This window comes from Ochotona curzoniae, unplaced genomic scaffold (genome assembly GCF_017591425.1).
Source record: "Ochotona curzoniae isolate NIBS_2020 unplaced genomic scaffold, NIBS_Ocur_1.0 contig_430, whole genome shotgun sequence".
In the NCBI taxonomy this organism is placed as follows: domain Eukaryota; kingdom Metazoa; phylum Chordata; class Mammalia; order Lagomorpha; family Ochotonidae; genus Ochotona; species Ochotona curzoniae.
In genome coordinates, this window is record NW_024466219.1 from 11,692,247 (window position 1) to 11,713,600 (window position 21,354).

The window sequence follows — 21,354 nt, forward strand, 5'->3', positions numbered from 1 at the left end:
AAACATATTAGTATTATCCACTTTCCTGTAGCCCTTGAACCTTCTTACCCTAATTAACTATGTAAAGAATGTCAAAATAAAATTTATTAAAAAAAAAAATAATAAAAAAAAATAAAATTTTCACCCTTCTCTCTGTATATCTGCCTTTCCAAATAATAATACAATCTTTAAAAAAACAAACCAAAAACAAACTTTTCTTGCATTACATAAAATTACATGAATAATGTTCTTAAATGCACTACTTACTTCATCTACGACTACAATTTTTATACCACGGAGTTCTACAGAGTTCTGTTTTATTATATCCAGAAGTCGCCCAGGAGTTGCTATGATAACCTGAATAAAAGAGAAAGAGCAAATTGTAGAAATTCTCATTCAGTATAGTCTCACTGAGGGGTTACTGAGTCAGATGCCATAACAAGTGCTCCGAGCTCAATGTTGAGTGGATCACACACCATCTCCGCTCTCTCGAACCTCTTCATCCCTTCCTCCTAGTCTAAAGGAAGAACTGAGTAAGACCCACTGATGCTCAGCAGGCAAGGATGCAGCAGGTGGAGGGTCTAGTCCCACCCAAGTTCAAATGCATTTTGAATTGCATTTGTCCCTTCTGCGTTGCTCTTAGCCACAGCTATCCTGATAGTTTAGAAGTTATGAAGTTTATTTTTTCAAAAGTTCCTTCTCTTGATTTTGAATGACCATACACAGCAGGGTCAGCAGAGGCAGCTTTGCTCAGGGTGCTGGGGCCTGAAGGGGCGAGAAGGGTGTAGGTGGGGAAGAAGGTACCCCAGTTGGTAAGGAACAGTGGCGATGAGAAGGGCTTGTTCCAGCTGGAAGGGCTGATGACACACACAGAGGAAAATGAGTAGCAGGTTCCCCTCTCTCAGAGTCACAAACATGAAGACAGAAAATCCAAAATGAATCCTATTGTGTTGAACTTGGGTTGGCGGTACCAACCACTGAGTGGGCTCCTGGTGGCTACTTACACAGAGAAGTCAACATGTTGACACCTGAGTGTCCCTGGGCTCTGTTCACTGACCAGCCTTAGAAACTTGGACAGCCCAACCACAGAGGGCACCTGCTGAGCCCAGATACTGGTATCTAAACACGACTCCACTAGAGCCTCAGGGCAGGGAAAGAAGAGAGTCAGCGTGGGCCATCTGAGACAGGAGGCAAAAGGACAGGCTGGGATTGGGGGACACGGATGCCAGCTTGAAGACACCTCAATAGTCAGACTGAGGACAACTGTGGTGTCAGAACAACAACGGGAACAGGTGTAACTGAGAGAGAAAACCATGAGTCCGTACTGATAGAAACAAACAGACAAGTAAACAGAGAGCTTAGTGAAGCATGAGAGATTTACAGTCTTAAAGGACTCCCTTAAAATATTTACCAAATATGAAACAGAAAAAAAAAACAAATGTGTATTACTGGAAAAGGACAAACTGAAATCACATGCCACTTAATGATACAAAGAAAAGATTTCCCTTCTGTGCTACACCTGTTAGAGATACCTCACCTGTATCTTATCAACAAAGGGATGCTCTTCAGGTTAAACGGCTTGAAAACATTGAAAGTGCCAAGAGCACGGGGAGACAAAAGCAACGCTCCAAACTGCAGATGACAGACATGACAACTAAATGCAGCGTACAATTCCCAAATGAATTCCTGTGCTACAGAAAAATCCAACACAACTAGAAAAATTTGAGGGTAGACAACACCAACACTGACTCCTAATGTAGTCCGCTGTACCAATGTCCATTTCCTGACACTATAATAAGATTACACTCTACAGTAATCTGGAGGGAGGGACACACTTCCAAAAAGCTTGGGAGAAGAAAGTGATTCAATCTCAAATGGACCTTGCCACATTTGACAATGTTGCAATTTTTTCTTTAATGTGTGATAACAACATTATGCCTAGTCATAGGGGTTACCTACTAAATGTTGCAAGCTGGGGACTACCACTACTGCATTAAGCTGTTTTTTTAAAGAATGAGAATCCAGGGAGGGTTGTTTAAAAGCTGGTAAAATTTACAGCTGCTTCTCTGTGTGAATCATGTTTTCCCTCTATACCATGAATATAAATTAAATGCACAGAATAACATGAAACGTCCATTAAACTCTATGAGCCCAATCAAATTTGATGTCCACTAAAATGTTTGTTTTTTGTCCTATATGTTGCTGAGCTTATAATTCTGTATTAACAAAATGTCACCTTTAGGCCTGGCATGATGGCTCAATTGTCTAATCAGCCCCCTTGCAAGTGCCAGGATGCCATGTGGGTACAGGTTTGTGTCCCAGCTGCTCTATTTCCCATCCAGCTCCCTGCTTGTGGCCTGGGAAAGCAGTGGAGGATGGCCCAAAGCCTTGGGCACCTGCACCCACATGGGAGACCCAGATTCAGATCAGCTCAGCTCTGGCCATTGCAGCCAGCTGGGAAGGGAACCAACATATGGAATATTTTTCTGCCTCTCCTCCTCTCCATAAATCTGCCTTTACAATAAAACTAAAAAATATCACCATTATCTGTTTTATATCTTGGAGATCCACACTGGAGCAGTCATTGATCTAATATCACAGTTGTTTATTTGCAGATTCAGTTTGCAATTTCTTGTTCCACTTTAGGTTTTAAACCTGACTAGCACATTCCACAAGCAAGCACATGCCCCACACGGCTCACAGCCGAAGCCGACCCATCTGCTTAACTGGCAAAGAACTGCTGCTTCCTACACCCGTCCCAGCCCCAGTCCCCAACTCCTGACCACCTCCACCCCCTTCTGGGGATCCTGGGATGCCCCAGTAACTACACAGTTAATCCTAGAAAGCAGGGGCCACCAGAACCAGACTCCTGCCCCAAGCCTGCAATCTCCCTGAGGGACAGCCTGCTTGCCATTGCTTTCTGGAAACCACTCACCCAAACCCAAGAAAACCAAGGCGCACAGAAGTGCAAGAATCAACCTAGGGCTATACTGCTATCATGTACACAACCTAGGGCCACACTGCTACCATGTTACAACCTAGGACCACACTGTTCTAACCTATGCTCACACTGCTACTATGTTCGCAAACCAGAACCACACACACACACTTCTCTCACCTTCTTTTCCATGTCAGAAAATACAGATTTCCTGTAATAGCATGGTTAAGGAAGGAGCAAAAGCAGCTAAATTAAGGTTTTGGTATGAGCAGTTGTTAATTTCTGGGCCACAAATCCCATCTTTCTGAGATTCAACTTCTCAACCATCCAAAACGGGCTGTGCTATGAAAGGCTTGGGAAATCCTTTCTTCTGGCCCTCCCTGCCAACTACAGCAGGAGGGACTGGAAATCCACCACATTCACAGCAGGCTCACTTTTGAGCTTGATCCTCTTGCATGGACAAAGGAAGCTATAAATATCCAAATGGCCCCAGGCAGATACAAGTTCCTAGCCCCTGCTCTAAAGGGTCTCTAAATTCACACTGGACACTTCCTCCAAAGGAAACAAAGCCATGGGTTTCTATGTGGTCCAAATCACCACTCACCTTAACATGCTGTCGTAGGCGGTACAGCTGAGGGGGCAGAGGCAGGCCCCCCACAAGCAGGACGGTCTTCATGTGAGGCAGGCCGTTCATCAGTTCTTTGGCTTGTTTCTCAATCTGAATGGCTAACTCTCTTGTTGGCGTGAGAATGAGGGCACAAGGAGATGTGCTCTGTAAAGAGAAAACACCAGCCTAGCCACAACCAGCCGTGTAGGCCTGCTGAGGGGGACCAACTGCCGCAGCGATGACAGCAGCAGACACTCCCCTCCCACCATGCCCATCACCCCTGCCTCCTGCTCGCTGTAGAATCTTCTTCCAAACACTCTCGCAAGATGAACCCATGTCTTACATAATGCAGGTGCACTGTGAAAGAACAAAACTGGGAAAGATGCCCAGCAGAATCACGGGGGGAAAAGCCCAGGCGTGCTCCTAGTTAACTGGAATCTCTAGCCATCCTCCACAGAAAATCCCACAGTCATCATGACAACCTATTCAAAGCTTAGCATTCCACCCCTGCCTTACCTGGGAGTGAGTGTGAGAGTGTGTGCACGTGTGAGAGTGGATGCGCACATGTGAGTGCATGAGTGTGTGTGTAAGAGTGACCTTGTGCCCGTGTGTGTTTGTGTGTCAGATTTCCAGCCCTACAGCCCCATGTGGTCCTCCAATGTGCCTTTTTTTGGGGAGCGGGGGCTGGACATTAGAAGAGGGTCTGGTTGATGGTACCCAATTAACATGATACAATGAAGGACATTTCACACAACCACATGAAAATACAAACCAACAACAGAAAAACTGTTGGTGGGCGTTTTAGAATTGTACAATACATGCAGGGCAATTAGGCAATACATCAGTGTTTTCTTAATTTCATTTGTTTATTTAGGAGGCAGAGAAAAACAAAGTACTCCCCCATCTCCTGATTTACCCACTAAATACCTACAAGTGCTGCGGCCAGGCCTGGCTGAAGCTAGCAGCTGGGAGCTGGGAACTCAACCCAGGTCTCTCCGACGGTTGGCAAAACCCCAGCTATCTGAGCCAGCACCTGCCACCGCCCAGGGGTGCTACGAGGAGGAGGCTGGAGTCAGGAGCAGACCCAGTGACTTGATTCCAGACACTTCCATGTGAGATATAGTAGCTTAATCATGCAGCCAAATACCACCACCCCTGTTTTATTTAATCGAAGTTTCATTTATCACATTTTTAATTGAAGTTTTTGATTAATGTTATTTGGCCATATCTAGGAGGCACGGTGTAACATATCAACACACGCATATGATGTGTAGTGCTTAACCAGGGCCCGTGACACTCTGCCCTCTGCGTCATTCCTTTAGGACCGGAGCCTTGGGGCCCATCCTGGGTGCTCAGGTAACACATCAGCAGTGCCGTGCACTGCAGTCACCCACTGGGCTGTGTGACACTAGGAACGCCTTCTACCTGTTCTCTGGCACCTGTCAGCCAACCCCCTTGTCCTGGTGGGTGTCTGGACATTCTCTGCCTCCCTTTATTTTCTTCCTCCCAGAAGAAGAAACGTTCTACCACCTTTTTGCTTCCCAAATTTCTCCCTCTGCTATTCTTCACATTGCCCACACTTTCCAGTTTCTCTCCTTGCCATATTTCACACCTCACAAGCTCATCACACTTGGCAAACAGTAATTACTGAAAAATATTTTTACACTAATTATGTGTGAAACTGCTTTATACTCCATGAACTAACAAGTGATGTAAGGTGGTATTATTTAAGATGAGCCATGAATCATCTATCTTAGTGTATATTTTGAAATTACAGTAGTGTTGCAACTTGGGGATAAACTAGCAAGTTTCTTCAAAACACCAAAATTAAGGAGGCGAAATTAACAAAACCTGCAGTTTACCTGGTCAGCAGGATTCTCCTCCCTCAAATTAAAAGCTTATTTTTTGAGTAGAAAATCCGTTTAAATCAAATTGTTTTGTAAGGAAAGCAATTCTTTAGACCTTGTATAACAAGATCATCAGTTCAAAACAACAAGGTAAAACTCCTGTGTCTTACACCAACTTCTACAAGAACAATCAGCAGGCACTGCTGTGCCCCAATTCCCAACGTTTACCTTCTGCTTGCAGTTTTAATCGCACTGAGGCGGAAGGGCAGGAAGCTGCTCACCTGGCTCCGAGATGAGCCCCTGCGCCCTGGGAACTCACCTCGCACAGAGCACGCATGATCACGGGGAGCAGGAAGGCTGCCGTTTTCCCAGAGCCCGTGTCCGCACTGGCCAGAATGTCTCTACCCAGCAGGCCCACGGGCATCATCTGCATCTGGATGGGGGTTGGCACCTCATAGCCTGCCCGCTTCAGGTTGTGATTCAAGGTCTCAGGGAAACCGCAATGCTCGAACTCGATGATGGGCCGGGGCACCTTATGCCCATGGACGACGATGCCCAGCTGCTGTTTCAGGTTCGCCACCTGGTCCTCGTGGAGACTGGCAATGAAGGGGTGCTCTCTGTAGGCATAGGTGGTGTGGGGTGCCGAGGCGAGCTCAGGGCCTGCCTGCTGGGGACCACTCGCCTCTCCTGGCTCCCCCATGCCTTTCACTTGGAGTAGGTGTTTTGCTTTACACTCCAGGCTGCACACGTCTTCGTCCGTCTCATCACAGATGTATTCTCCGTACCGACCACACACCACACACACGGGCTCCCCAGGTTCTGCCTGGCGCTGGGTTTTGGAAAACGACTTTACAGGCTCATCTGCAGGGTGGCTGTCCTTTGTCCCCAGATGTGGTCCTTCCAAACATACCTCGGCCGAATGGCCAACCGAACTGGGCATGGGGCATGGTTTGCTGCTGGGCTGGGCGGGTGCCACAGCTTCTTCAGTACCCAAGGCCTCCACTGGGGCATCTCCGCCTCTCTCCAGAGAAGGGGTTTCTGTTTCCAGTTTGGCCTTCTTAGCTGCACCACCTCTGCTGTCATCATTGGCATGTCTCTTGACTTTGAGCGACCTTGGAACAAACATCCTTCCTAGCCTGTGGAGGAAATCGCAGTGACATTGACCAAGCCTCAGTGAGCTCCGACACTAGGCAATGCACCATCATCCTGCATCTCCTCAAAGCAGCGGTCAAGACCAATGGCATCTCAGCCCTCAGGCCCTCCTGCACCCACTTCCTCTGGTGGGCAGAGTCCTTTGGGTCACACATGGCACTGGGCAGATGCTGCACCTGGTTTGGCAGAGCGTGTGCTCGCGGGCAATCTTTGCTCACTGATGACCTGTACTGTCACACAGCAGCCTGATATTCTAGAGATTTCTACAGCAAGCCCTCTACTATGTTCTCACCAGACAAAACAGGAACGCTTCACCATCAGAACGTCTACAATCAAAACCACCAGTTACAGAGAACACTGCTCCTGTCCCTCAGGGCCTGTTTGGCCCCACCATGTGTCACTGGATCTTTATAATAACGTACAGCAGCCAAGGACTGCCCTGTGAACACACAGATAACCCTGCCTTATATGCTGTATCACGTTTATCACAGAGGGTTATCATACAGCAGATAGTGTGAAAATAAGGGCCTCTCTGTGTGCAAGCCAGTAGTGGCCAGCCAGCGCCTTTGATGCAGGCATCAGATGTTATCAGGCGCTGGTCTCCCACAGGCTCTGTTCTTCGGGAACCAACTTACTAAAACTAACCAGCTACATGAGGCGGTGGTGCACTTGGCTCCCCAGGGTCCCTGGGACACACCCCCGGACATCGTGTGTCTCCCCAGCAGACAACATTTACTTGGTTGCTCTGGCGCTTGAGGGCTTTTCCAAGAACCTGGCCCAGAACCTGGGGGGCAGCTACCAGGGCATGGTGTGTGCTTGTGGTGTGAGAGGTTAAGCCAGCCCTTGGGATGCCACAGCCAGCCACTCGCACTTCAGCTTCTTGCTAATACCTCCTGGGAGGAAGCGAACTATTGCCACGCAGGACACTCAACTGGAGTCCCAGGCAGGTGGGCCATGGATGCCAGCTGGCATTTGGGAAGTGAACCAGTAGATGGAAGATCTCTCTCTCTTCTACCTCTCTATCTGAAATAGTAAACATTAAAACAAAAATAAAAGAGAGAGCAAAAGAGAGAGAGAACTAGTGCTACCTGACAGCGGCCCACTTTGCCATCATCAAAATTCCCAAAAGAACCATCTTTGGGCTTGGCATGGTAGCCTGATGGTTAACGTCTTCGCCTTGCATGCACCAGGGTCCCATAGGGGCCCTGGTTCTTATCCCAACTGCTCTGCTTCCCTTCTAGCTCCCTGCATGTGACCTGGGAAAGCAGTGGAGGACAGCCCAAAGCCTTGGGACCCTGCACCCGCAAGGGAGATCAGAAAGAAGCTCCTGGCTCCTGGCTTCAGCTATTGTGGTCACTTGGGGAATGAACCAGCAGATTTTTGTCTCTCCTCTTTGTAAATCTTTCCAATTAAAAAAAAAAAAAAAAAAAAAAAAAGAACCGTTTCTGGACAGAGAAGGGAAGGGGCAGCAGGGCCACCACTGGGGAGAGCTGCGCAGGAGTTGCACCCCTGTACAGGTCCCAGTACCCCTCCAATCTGTGAGCCCCATTTCCCTACCCCTGGGGAGTGAGGCGGGGTTGCTCAGTTCCCTGGTTCTGCCTGCACATGGCAAGAAAAACTTATTTCTCCGCACACCACCTCGGTGGCTGGCCTGCTGAAGGCGTGGGGCCTCAGGTTTGGGGGATTCTGCAACGAGCTCTAGTAGCTCATGTCACACAGGAAGACACGCAGCCAGAGCTGAGGTTCCGTGACCTAGCTGACACAGCTCTCAAGTATCAGGGGCTAGACCCACCTACAGCGAGATGTGTTTGCAAAAGTGGTGCCTGGAAAAGACCTTTAATCTCGAAACGATCAAAAACATCCATAAATTATTTTCCTAAAAAAAAATCACGCACAAAACATTGGAGTATATAACTAAAATTTCAACCAAAATGCACCCGATGGCCTAGAACCCCCATCGACAGAGTAGACAGGGGGAGAGGGCTGGCGTGCGTCCCGCGGTCGGCGCACAGCGCGGCCTGGGAAGCCCAGCCCTCCAAATGGCGACGCGGAGCCGGCGGGGCAGCGCCCACGCCCCGCAGCGCCCACGCCCCGCGCGCCCGCCCAGCCCGGCCTCCCTCGGGCGTCGCCGCCCACCGCCGCCCCGCACCCCAGGCGCGCGCACGGTCGCGGCGCTGCTAGGAGGCCGGGCGGGGCTGCCCGGGTGGGAGCGGGGCCCTCCCCGGGGCCCGCAGGACGCTCACCCGCGCAGGCCCGGCGCCGCATCCGCTCCCGCTCGGAGCCGGCTCCCGCGTCCAGCCGCCGGGCCGGGAGTCCTGCCTGCGAGCCGGGCCCGGCTATTGCCGACTGGGCCTAGCAGGCGCGTGCGGAGCGCGGAATCCACTTGTCCGGGTTTTGGCAAGGGAGGACGCGCAGGTGGGGCTTGGAGTGGGCGTGGCTGCGCTGGGGGCGGGGCTCGGCCGTGCACCGGCGACGGGCGGGCCGGGGCGGAGCCTGCGAGGCTCGGCGCGTTGCCACACCCCCTTCCCGGCTGCGGGCTGGAGGTAAAGCTCGGAGCCAGGATGAAGCTGGAGGGGCAGGTAAAAATTTACATAACCGAGGAGGCCATAGCTGTGCGGAGTCAGACTTGCCCGGAAAACAAGTTTGAGGGTGGCGCGGGGGCTGGCACACTTAGGAAATCAGGAGCCTGACAGTAAGGGCTGGGTGGAGGTCCCATGGGACCTGAAAACTGTTCTGCTTCTAGCTGGCAACAATAGCAAAAATTCAGCAGAGTAGGCTCTGCAGAGTGACATCTCTGGAAGCTTCCACCGCCACCAAGTTGCACCCCAGCAGCTCCAGCCACGGTTCTGGGTGCCTGAATGTCTCCCACTTACCAGGGCTGGGCCAGGCAGAAGCCGGGAGCCAGGAATTCCAGCTAGGTCTCCTACGTGGGTGGTGGGGACCCAGGAACCTGGGCTGGCCCCTGCGTCTCCCAGGGGGAGCAGTGGCAGACAGCTTGAGTCAGAATGGAGCAGCACCTGCGTCTCCAAGGGGTGTGGGTGTCCCCGCTGACATGTCAGTCCTGTGCCAAATGCTCATTTCTGGGGTCTCTGGATGAATCACCCCTCTTAAGCTTAATCAATCTTTTTCTTTATTTAATAATGTTGGTATCTAAAACAATCTCTACCTACCCTACAGTCAAAAAAGTATTACAGTTTTTGGAGAGAGTTTCAAAGATTTTTCTTTTGCATTTAAATCATGAATGCATTTGGAATTGATTTGTGTTTCATAAGGAGTAAGAGTCACTCCTCGATTTCCCAAATGACCAGCCAGCTGTGCACAGAGCACGGATGGACTGGAATTCCTTGTCCACTGGCCATTCCTGCCCTAACAAGGGTCCATCATGCACGATTGTCAGGCCCCTGCCAACACCGACTGTCCTGGTTGTGACAGCTTAGTGGGAGTTTTGCTGCCTGCTGAGATCGTTACCACTTCTTCAAGAATATCGTGGTCATTCTTAGCACTTTGCTCTCCCATTTGGTATCAAAAAATATCTTTAACTCTTCGTGTGATAATGATGGGAACTGCATTCTACTGACCGGTTTGGAGGGAGAATGGACTTTTCTACATCATCTTTATATTTTTATATAGTTATTTGGGTTTTATTTCATGATTCCAATGCCATTTTTCTCATTTTCACTAGACAAAGTTGCCCATCTTTGATGAGATTTATTCTAGGATATGGGGCTGTGGCATAGTGGGTTGAGCCAACACCTGTGGTGCCATCATCCCATGTAATCCATTTCTGATTCAGCTGTGTGCTGGTGTCCCTGGGGAAGCAGTGGAAGATGGCCCTCGCACCAAGCACTAGGACACCTGGACCCATGTGAGAGACAAAGAGGAAACTCCTGGCTCTTGGATACCTCCTGTCTAGCCATGGTTGTCGGTGACCATTTCAGAAGGGAGCCTGCAGGTGGAAGATCTCTCTGTCTCTGGAACTTGCACAATGGCTCAATCGGCCTATCCTCTACTCCCAAGTGCCAGGATCCCATATGGGTGACAGTTTGTGTCCCGGCTGCTCCACTTCACATCCAGCTCCCTGCTGGTGGCCTGAGAAAGCTGTACAGAATGTCCCAAAGCCTTGGGACGCTGCACCTGTTGAGCCCAGCTCCAGCTGTTACAGGCCCTTGGGCAGTGAACCAGTGGATAGAACATCTTTGCATCTTTTCTGCGTAAAAATCTGCCTTTCTAATAAAAATAAATACATCTTTAAAAAAAGATGTAACTCTCTGCAACTCTGCTTTCCAAATAAATGTTTTTAAAGAGTTATTCTAGATTCAGTGCAGTTTATTATGGTTATAAATGATGTCATCTTAAATATTATTTTAAAAAATTATTTCTTGCTTATAAAAATAGAATTTAGTTTCATATGTTGCTCTTATAGCTACCTTGCCAAATGCGCTTTATACTTTTTAAAACATTTATTTATCTTTATTGGAAAGTCAGATACACAGGGAGAAGGCGAGACAGGAAAATCTTCCACCTACTGGTTCACTCCCCAAATGGCAGCAATGGCTGAAGCTGAGATGATCTGAAACCAGGAGCCAGGAGCTTGCTCCAGGTCTCCCATGCAGATTCAGGGTCCCAAGGCTTTGGTCCGTCCTCAACTGCTTTCCCAGGCCACACAGGGAGCTGGATGGGAAGTGGAACAGTCAGACACGAAACAGTGCCCACATGAAATCCCAGCACTTACAAGGAGAAGATTAGCCACTTGAGTCATCATGCAGGCCCCAATGTTTTACTACTTTCCTAGACATATTAGCAGGGAGATGGACAGGAAGTGGAGCAGCCGGAGCTTGAACTCTTATGGAATGCCGGCACCACAGAGGAGGCTTAACGTAGTATACCACGGTACTGGCCCCAAAATATTTCATTCTTAACTGCTAATTTCCTAACATAAGGAGTTAACTTTATGGGTTCTTTGAATTGCCACTTTTACTTCAACCCACAAGCTTTAATTCAAAGTATTTTAAAATTTCTATTGTATTTCTTTTTTTAACAATGATTTAGGGCAACGGTTTGTTTCGTTGGTTAAGATCCCATATCAGAGCACCTACGTTCGATGTCTAGGCCTGGATCCTGACTTGAGCTTCTTGCTGGTGCAGACCTTGGCAGGCAGCACAGATGGCTGCCGTGACTGTGTCCCCGCTGCCCTTGTGGGAGGCCCGGGTGGAGCTCTTTACGCCTCGACTTGGCCTGGCCCAGCTCTGGCATTCTGGACGTTTGAGGAGGGTCAATCATTTGCAAGACAGCTCCCTTTCTCTAACTCTCTGCCTCTCAAATAATTGCAAAAACAGACCCCCAAAATGAGCTAGTCTTTTTCATTTAAAAATGTATAATTGTATGTATTTTTTATTCACACATTTATGATCATGGCCAATCAATATAACATGGATTCTTCTAAGTTTCCTGAGATTGTTGCATGAACTAGGCTATAATAAATTCTTGTAAGTGTTTGAAGCCACAGAAAATGTTGATTTCCAATAGACATGGGGTTGTAAGTAAATCAAGCGAGATAAGTCATATTACATCTCCTAATGCTTGTGTTCAGGTTTGCCTAGCAATGTGCCTGTTGCCCATTAGCACATAAAATAGATCAAACAGGCAATCTCCCTTCATAAAATAGACGGTCCATATTTCCCTCTGAGTTCCAGTCATTTTAGCTTTGTGCATTTGGGTGCATTTTATTAGAATCTATACTTATACAAAGCAACTTAACATTAATACAGGATAGTATCTTGGATTTGTGTGCGTTCCTGAGTCCATCCACTATTTGCCACTTCGTCCCATACCTAGACAAGAAAAACTATTCTGCATGGGCCTGCTTCACGGCCAGCTGACTTGCAGAATTATTTTCAGATGCAGGGAGGTTCCCACCCTACAAGGTAATCCAGGTCTTCAGTGGTGAACTCAGCTTGGTGATAATTGCTGTTTAATTAGACTTTCTCCAGCTAGGTACCATGCAAAGCCTTTTATAAATGCTGTCATGCTTAATTCTCACCCTGATGTTATAAAGTAAGCTCTTTATCCTCATTGCACCAATGAAGAAACCAGTTAAGTAATAATCGATGTGTCCCAGGCCATAGAGGTAGTTAGTGGCACAGTAAGGAACTTAACCCACTCGGTCTCCTGGATGAACTGGAATGCAGTATGCAAGTGCTGCTTTCTCTCAGGTTGGAGACGAGGTCCCTTCAGCTTTCAATCATGGGATCTGGGTCCAACCTCCATCCTCAGTGTTTCTGGCATTCCCCAGTCTTTGGCACACCGCTAGTATGTGTAGCACAAGCTAGTATGTGTTAGCCTGCCTGACTTCCTTCAGTTTTCCAAAAGATGCTTTGAGGCTTGGCTGTGTGTGTACACATTTATACTATTCCTTCAGAAAAATGAATTAACCTCATGTGTGGAATGAGTCACTTTTGCTGCCTGGCCTAGTGAGTTGCAACACACTTCTACATGTGGGTTCCGAGGCCGGGTGAAGCCTTCTGCCCATTGAACATCAAACCCTTTACCTTTCAGGATTAAGACGATAAAACACTGGCCAACTTGGGGCTCGTGGCGCTCCTCCCCTCCCAAGGCTCTTTCAGAAAAATTCAGAATCAGGTTTCCTCTTCAGTGCCACCAGAGCCAGCCTTTGAACCTGAACTCCTGTTTCTCTTTCTTTCCCAGAAGGTCTTCACCAACATGGTTTTCTGATGGTCTTTCAATTGTGGGGCCCCAGACAACATTACCTATACATCATAGGTTCCATGGATATCCTACATGGCATTTCCAGTAAGTTCTCATTATACATTTGTTTCATGGCAAGGAGCGGCAGGCGAATATTCGGGGGTGCTCAGAGTTGTGGAATGCGTCCATCCCACACAGACATTCCAAGAGTTGGCCCTCTGCCTGTCTTGGAACAGGAAATACCACAACCAGGTGAGCTGAGCTGTGTGTAGTTCTTGAGGGCTGTTGAGACATGCAGGGAGAGAATAATGCCCAACCTTCTTTCATCTCAGCAAACTCCACTCTCACACCTGTTCGTTTATAGCTACTCCTGACTCTTAACATGTGAGACTTGGAGAGCCTGTAAGAACCTGTCAGTGTGAAGACGGGAGCACAGACTAATTTCACTGCCACTGATGGTGTTTCCACTTGTACCAGCACAGTGAGTCAGACCAGAATCAATTCCTCCTACTTTCTGCCTTCGGTCCCTTTTCCTAACATGTAGTACAACCAGGCCCTCACAATTCAAAATGGGATTATTTACTCACTCAACAGATTTATGGTGCCTCTCATATACCAGGCCTAAGAATGCAATACTGACGAGGGTCATGAAGTCAGTGTGCCCTACGCAAGCCTCCAGCAGAGGGGAGGAGACTGGCAACCTGCTCTATCTTAAGTGTTTTGGTAGGGGAAGCACAGGAAAACACAGGATGGGCAGCCAGACCTAGGGAATTGGGTTCATTTACAGAGGAAAGACATCTAAACAGATCTGAAGGCTGGGAAGGGATTACAACCATTAAGACAGGCAAGAGCAGAAAAAAGAAAGGCCTAAAGCAAGCATATGTATGACATTTCCAGGAAGCTAAAAAACTAGAGCTCGGTGTAGAGGTTATAATGCCACCTGGCATACCATATCCCTTTTTGGAGTGCCAGCTCCACTTCCAGTTCCCATTTCCTGCTAACGTGCACCCTGGGAGGCAGCAGATGATTCCCTGTCACCCACATGGGACACCTGGATGGAGTTTCAGTCTCCAAGCTCCTGGCTTCAACTTGCCCAGCTCAGATCAAAACTCAGTGCTTGCAGGCAGGTGGATGGTGAGCCAGTGGATAGAAGATTTTTCTATCTTTTCCCCTCTCTTTCACTGTCTCCATGTGGCTGCATTTCAGATCAATTAAAAAAAAAGGAACTAGTTTATTCATGTAATTAGGCCAAATGATGTTGCAGAAAAAATTATTCTAAAACCTCAGTGTCCTATACCAATAAAGGTTTCTCACTCAGGGACAAGATTGTAAGGGTAAAACGGAGGTAAAAAAACTTGATACAAAGCTAATGCAGTAATTCAGCCTAGAGTCTCTGGTGGCAGTGGGCAGACCATGAAGTGAAGAGAATAAAGTGAGATGTAGATGAGTGGATACTCTGACATAGTGGGTTGAGCTTCCACTGGAGATGTTAGCATCCCGTATGGGCACCAGTTCCAGATGTTCTGCTTCCAATTCATCTCTCTGCTAATGTACCTTGGAATATGGTAAAGAACGGCCGAAGTCCTTGGGCTCCTGCACCCACATGAGAGATCTCGATAAGTTTATTGGCACCTGGCTTTAGATGGCCTGATTTGGGGAATGAATCAGCAGATGGAAGATCTCTCTCTCTTTCTCTCTCTCCCTTCCTCTTTTTGTAACTCTGCCTTTCAGATAAATAAAATAAATCTTTTAAAAACATTTAAAGAAAAAGAGATGTAAAAAGTAGCATTGATAGCTGTTCCTCCTGGATTGAACATGGAGGATGAAGGAGTCAGCTGATGGTGAAGTTCAACAGACGCCACATAGGTTTATCATAACCACAGTCTAACATAATGAAAGCTGTTAAAGAGAGCGATGCAATACCATAGTGTGTTTGATGCGTTAATTTTAGAAATGTCTTCACAGTAATCTCATATATATCATTGAGTTTATGATCTCAGTGATCAATATTTATTCTTTCTGCCCAAATTCTCTATGGTTTGGGAAAATCTACAGATTCCACAGGAGGAAAATGTGCAGAGACTGAAGAAAGAGGACATACTCAGGATGACACAAAGTGCCACTTCCGGAACTTCTTGATGGAGGAGTAACCACAGATGGCTGCGGATGTGAGGATCTCTGCACTATGAGGTAGGAGGAAAAAGATTTTATAGCTAAAGGTGACCTAACCAGAACATGCCTGAGCTTTTTCAAGGAATTTTAAACATTCTTAAGAGACATTGCAGGTGTCAGATGAGGGAGCCCCTGTCTCTACTATCGGACCTGGGATCACTCCAGGGTTGCCTACAGGGCAAGGGGATGGTTACGATCAAAACAGCTAACCCGAATTCCTAGTACACAGACACAGTCACAGGAATGCATAATTCATCTCAGGAAAGCTTCCAGAATGCCAAATTAGAAGTTCAGATGCTGAGTTCAGATGAGGTCTATTTTTGCATGCATTATAAAACTTAACCCTACAAAGATGTCATTGGTTGATTAGAAAAAAATAGCCTGGACCTTGACAAAGTCTTTGCCAAGGGAAACATGTAGGTTCCACTAGTCAACATTTTAAGATTATCACACTCTGAAGTCTTTCCAGAAGGGAGAAAATAAGCTGCTGGTTTTCCCTTTCAATATCAAGCATCTCATTCAGGCATTAGATTGTCAAATTTTTCCAAGGCAACTCTGAGTTCTCAGAATGGACACTTGAGAACATCAGTTTGCCTTTGTTTGTTTTGTATTTTTAGATTTTATCGGAGAGTTACAGAGGGAGAGTTCTTGCGCCTGCAGTTCACTCTGTAAGTGGCTGAAATAGAGCTGGACCAACTTGAAGCCAGGAGTGGGAGTATTCATCACAGTTTTCCATACAGGTTGTACGGGCTCAGACACTTGGGTCATTTTCCACTGCTTTTTCTTTTTCAGTCCATTGGTAGGGTAGCTAGATTGGAAGTGGAGCAACCAGGACACAACCCAGTGCCCATTTGGGAAGCTGGCATTGTAGGCACAGTGGCTTCGCCAGCTACATCGTATCAACCATTAATTTGTAACAGCCTGAGCTACTGTACTGAAATAAAAAATGTACCAGCACTACACAGACACCTGCTCAAGTGCTGAAAGATGCAAATAGGCATGTTGCATTGTAACAGTGGATCTAAGGAGATTGTTGTTTCCCTAGCATCCTCCAAAGACGACCTATGAGAATTTTTTTTTCCTCAGTATGAGTGGCAGGTATTGTGGCACAGTGGATTAATCCATCACTTTGGATGCCCATATCCTATAAGAAATGTTTGGGATCAAGACACCGACTACTCTGCCCTTCAGATCAAACTTCCTGCTAATGCTCCTGGGAGGCAGTAGATGTAGGTGCAAGCATTCAGGTTCTGGCTGCACATGTGGGAACCCCAGATGGAGGTCCTAGCTCCTGGTTTCAGCTCAGCTTTGGCTGTTTCAGGCATCTGAGGGTGAACCAGTGGAAAGCAGATAAATAAATATTTATATCACTGTGCATCCAAGGATTTTTAATATATTTGATGCACAATGCTTCCTCTTCCTGTTTTTCCAGAAGCTGATTAGTCCCATCTTTGTTTTAATTGCATAAATTTTATTTTTGATGATTTTTACATATTTGATAAGGGTGAGGAGGGTCAAGGGTCAAGTGGGTGAGTCCATTGTTTTGACATTCTCTTTTTTTCCTTCCTGTATCTGGGAGGAGGGGAGAGATAAGGGGAGAAGCCACACCCAGCCTCCCAACCACTATCCCATCTTTGATGCTAGGAACCTTCTAGACTGGGGCTCAGAGATACCACGGTCCCACTCATCTTTCACGGTTTCTTTATCTTCTAGAATTACAGAGCCTCTTCCAGAATCACTTTACCTATGTTTCTTAAACATTTATTTACTTATATTGGAGAAGATTTACAGAGAAGAGATAAAGCTCTTCCATGTGCTGATTCACTCCCCAACTGGCTGCCACCAGCTGGAGCTGAGCTGATCTGAAGCCAGGAATCAAGAGCTTCTTCTGGATCTCCCATGTGGGTCCAGTTCCCAAGGCTTTGGACCATCCTTTGCTGCTTTCCCAGGCCACAAGCAGGGAGCTGGATGGGAAGTGGAGCAGCCAGGACACAAACCAGTGTCTGTGTGGGATGCTGGATGCTTGGAGATGGAGAATTAGTCAATTGAGCATCTCACTGTACCCATCGTTTTACATATTTTTATCCCACACTGGAAATCACCCACTTCTTCCAGGAGCATGGGTTTCCAGTGACCTTTAACAGAAAATGGTATTTATAGGGTGCAGTCTAGGCATTGGAAGATACTAAATTGCTTCTAAAATGGTTATAATATCTGAGTTTTTTCATGGACAGAGCTAAAATATTCCTTTTTTAAGATTTATAAATTTTTCATTGGAAAGGCAGATTTTTATGGAGGAGAGAAAGATATTCCATCTGCTGATTCACTCCCCAAGTAGCCACAACAGCTGGAGGTGAGCCAAGCTGATCCAAAGCCAGGAGCCTCCTCCGAGTCCTCCACATGGGTGCAGGGTCCCAAGGCTTTGGGCCATCCTTAACTGCCTCCCCAGGCCACAAGCAGGGAGCTGGATGGGAAGTAGAGCCGCCAGGACATGAACTGATGCCCATATGGGATCCCAACATCTGCAAGGCAAGGAGTTTAGCCACCAGGCTATTGTGCCAGGCCTGTTTTCTGTTGTTGCTGTTTTTGTTTTTTTTTAACACAAGCCATAGGGGCAGGCACCGTGGCATAGTAGGCTAAAAGAGTTCTGTAAGTGAAAAAAATGTAAAAGTTTTTTTTTAAAAGATTTACTTTTATTTTATTGGAAAGGTAAACGTACAGAGAGGAAGATCTTGCGTCTGATGATTCACTCCCCAAGTGAGCGCAACGGCCGGTACTGTGCCAATCCAAAGCCAGGAGCCAGGAACTTCTTTCTGGCTCTCCAACATGGGTGAAGGGTCCCAAGGACTGCTTTCCCAGGCCACAAGCAGGGAGCTGGATGGGAAGTGGAGCAATAGGGATTAGAACTGATGTGTTGGCAACGCCGCCATTGCCGTGTACCCCAAGCCAAGCAGAGGGACTAGGGTTACAAAAAAGACAACACACAGTGGGTCATTCTTGTAAAGAGAATGCCATTTATTCGAACTTCAGCCTGCATTTTTATAGTCTGCCTAGCCTCTCACAATACTTTCTCAATGCTCAAGCAACTCCTAAACTCCCCTGGGGGCGTTTTGGAAAAAGGGGAAGCAGGGAAGAGGAAACTGGACGTCAAGCCAGGGGCTAAGTGTATCAGGCCAAGATTGCCCATCCTATTACCCCTTGAGAAATAAGCTAAGCTGTGGAGTTAACCCTTGGGAGACCGGGCCGTACACCAGAGCCCATATGGGATCCTTGCGAGTTCAAGGCGAGGACCTTAACCATTACGCTATCATGGCAGGCCCAAGTTTTGTGTGTGTGTTTTTTTTTTAAGAAAAATCATCGTGTTCATTCAATTTACATTTTGAATGGTGAAGTTTTCATTTAATTTCTTTGATTTTATTTTGGTATTACTTTTCTCTTGCACTCTTTTCATTCTTAAGAATGTTAATATAATTGCTTCTCGGCCTTTTGGCTAAGATCAAGTGAAGAATGTTAATATAATTATGCATGACATACAGAATAGTTTCAGAATAACAGCACTAAAATTATTACTAGCCATGTGATCACTTAAAGCAGTTAAGATGTTTTTAGTTTCTTAAATGTATTTATTACCTTTGAGAGGTAGAGAGTGTGGGGAGACACACAGAGAAGCAGAGATGGCCTTCAGCTCTGGTTTGCTGCACAGACGTACAACAGCCCAGGGGCTGAGGCTGAAAGTTGGGAACTCAATCCACCTCTTTTATGTGGGTGCAGGAACGCAGGTGCTAGGATCAGCACTGGCAGAAAGCTGGAGAGAGAAGCCAGCACTGCGAATGGAACACGGCTTGTCCAACATGAGACACAGGTGCCTTAACTGCTGTGCTAGACTCCTGCTCCCACAGCCTGGGTTTGAACCAAGAGTCACCATGGGTGCCTGCTGTGCTCTACCCTATAAATCTGTCAGCACCAGCTGCAAATGGGCATTCCTACAGCGTGTCTCCAGGCAGCCTGAACTTCACTCTTCACTTGAAGCAACCGACAGTTCCCAACTACTGGCTCTGAGCCTGCAGGGCCCTTCTCCCAGCCACCCCCACCACTCCACCCTCTGAACAGAATGCCTTGCCTCCTATTCCATAGACAAAAGGAAGCTATCATGTCACAACATCTTGGTTTCTCAGGAAACATATAAATCTTCCTGTATCATCACTGATTCTCTCCTCCTTCCCTCTGTATCAACAGAAGATGTGGCCCTCATCTTCCCAAAGACTAGTTCCTTTACTGGGCCTTGGGATCCCCTTCTCCTGTCTTCTCCAAACTCTAAGCCCGGAAACCCCTTTCTGCCTTGGGATTTCAACCTGTCCCTTTGTGTCAGGATTTAAACTTGGCTGCCTTCAAAAAGGAACCCAAATAAATCATGGCCTAGACAGACAAGACAGAAATGTATTTTCCTCTCATATACTTAATTCAGTGCTAATTTTTATGAATATGAAATTCATAACAACTAAATGGTACTAATCTTCCACCTACTCTTAGCTCAGCCAGTTAGTTTCCCAACCACTCTTGTGAAGTTTGTTAATGATATTTGATGCTGCAGAACTAGGATGTGTGTGCGTGCATGCACATAAAAAGAGTCCTGGGACCAAGACCTTGGCATGCCGGCACTAAGCAGGTACACTGAGCAGGGAACTGGCCTAGGATCTAAGAACATGTTACACTGAAGAAGAAGGAAAACTCAGAGACTGCTTTGCCTACAAGTCAAATAAGCAAGTACTTTAAGAGGGAGAGGGTGGGTCGAATACAGCTCCGATATTCTTGTAGAATGAAAACAGACATCACCACTATGACTAGGGACATGAAGCCGTCAGCGACACGGACAAGAGGCACCTGGAGACAGCAAACCAGGACACCATATGAGGTAAAAGGTCAAGTCAGGAATCATGGCTACCTCAAGGAGCTTTGTGATGAAGGAGAGAACAGAAAATGATCTGAGGCTAGAAGAACCTGTCGGATTAACATTTTTTTTTCTAAGATAGTAACTATTATGGCATATTATTTTTCTAGTAGGAATAAACCCCAAGAAAAGGAAGAATGGATGATACAGTTGAGAGGGAGTAATTACTAGAACAAAGTCCATAAAGATGCAAGATTTGCATGGGATCTAGAACCCAAGTAGAAGACTTGGCCTTGGACATGGACAAAGACATTTGGCCCATAGAATTAAGAGTCCACTCTCATTGGGCACATACAAAGGTGGTCTTGTCTGCTTTCATTTTAATCTTTTTAAAAAATGAGTTATTTATTTTTATTGCAAAGTCAAATATACAGAGAGGAAGATCCTCCATCAAATGATTTACTCCCCAGGTGACCACAACAGCCAATGCTATGCCGATCTGAGCCAGGAACCAGGAACCTCCTCCAGGTTTCCCATGCAGGTGCAGGGTCCGAAGACTTTGGGCCGTCCTTGACTGCTTTCCCAGGCCACAAGCAGGGAGCTGAATGGGAAGTGGAGCTGCCAGAATTCGAACTGGCACCCATATGGGATCCTGGCGCATTTGAGGTGAGGACTTTAGCCACTAGGCCATGGCACTCAGCCCTTTTATTTTTATCTTATGGTCAAAAAATGTAGACCAAAAATGTATGGTCAAGAAAATTGTAACATATGGTGTTAGGCAATAATTGTAAAAATCAAATTGATGACTAGCTTTCCTTGAGTGTTTTCCATGTGTGCCATTTCTTGTGTAAGAAACAACATTCCCTCGTCTACGTGGGGAACATAGCCCAGAAGAAATTAATAAAGGGGCAGATTCCATTGAAAACATTAATCTTTTGTTACCTGTTTCTCATAAGACCTTTCAACAGAGAAAAATCAACTCTGGGTTCACTGACAAAATTGACTTTTGGTATTTATCCAGCTGAACACCATCAATATGAAGTAATCTAAGAAAGCTCACTGGAGT

At 46.7% G+C, this 21,354-nt stretch overlaps 1 protein-coding gene and 2 long non-coding RNA genes across 6 annotated transcripts in view; 2 read left to right on the forward strand and 1 right to left on the reverse strand.

Moving 5' to 3' along the window:
• DDX59 (DEAD-box helicase 59) overlaps window positions 1–8,918 on the reverse strand; it is a 24,720-nt gene extending 15,802 nt beyond the window's left edge. For 3 of the 4 annotated variants that reach the window (XR_005884465.1, XM_040985416.1, XM_040985415.1), the window contains exons 1-4: window positions 8,767–8,918; window positions 5,691–6,507; window positions 3,522–3,689; window positions 247–336 (exon numbers count right to left, since the gene is read on the reverse strand). Coding sequence is in view for 3 of the 4 variants with exons in the window: in XM_040985416.1 (XP_040841350.1) it covers window positions 247–336; window positions 3,522–3,689; window positions 5,691–6,497 (1,065 nt within the window). In the remaining variant the exon portion in view is untranslated. The remainder of the gene's footprint in view (window positions 1–246; window positions 337–3,521; window positions 3,690–5,690; window positions 6,508–8,766) is intronic. The other variant, XM_040985417.1, reaches the window with a different exon arrangement.
• LOC121159936 lies at window positions 8,881–15,398 on the forward strand. Its single transcript, XR_005884466.1, has 2 exons — window positions 8,881–8,938; window positions 15,284–15,398. It is a non-coding gene; the product is annotated as an uncharacterized LOC121159936 (long non-coding RNA).
• A 645-nt stretch (window positions 15,399–16,043) lies between these two features.
• Window positions 16,044–20,562, forward strand: LOC121159814. The gene is made up of 2 exons (XR_005884450.1): window positions 16,044–16,140; window positions 20,462–20,562. It is a non-coding gene; the product is annotated as an uncharacterized LOC121159814 (long non-coding RNA).
• Window positions 20,563–21,354: the final 792 nt, after the last annotated feature.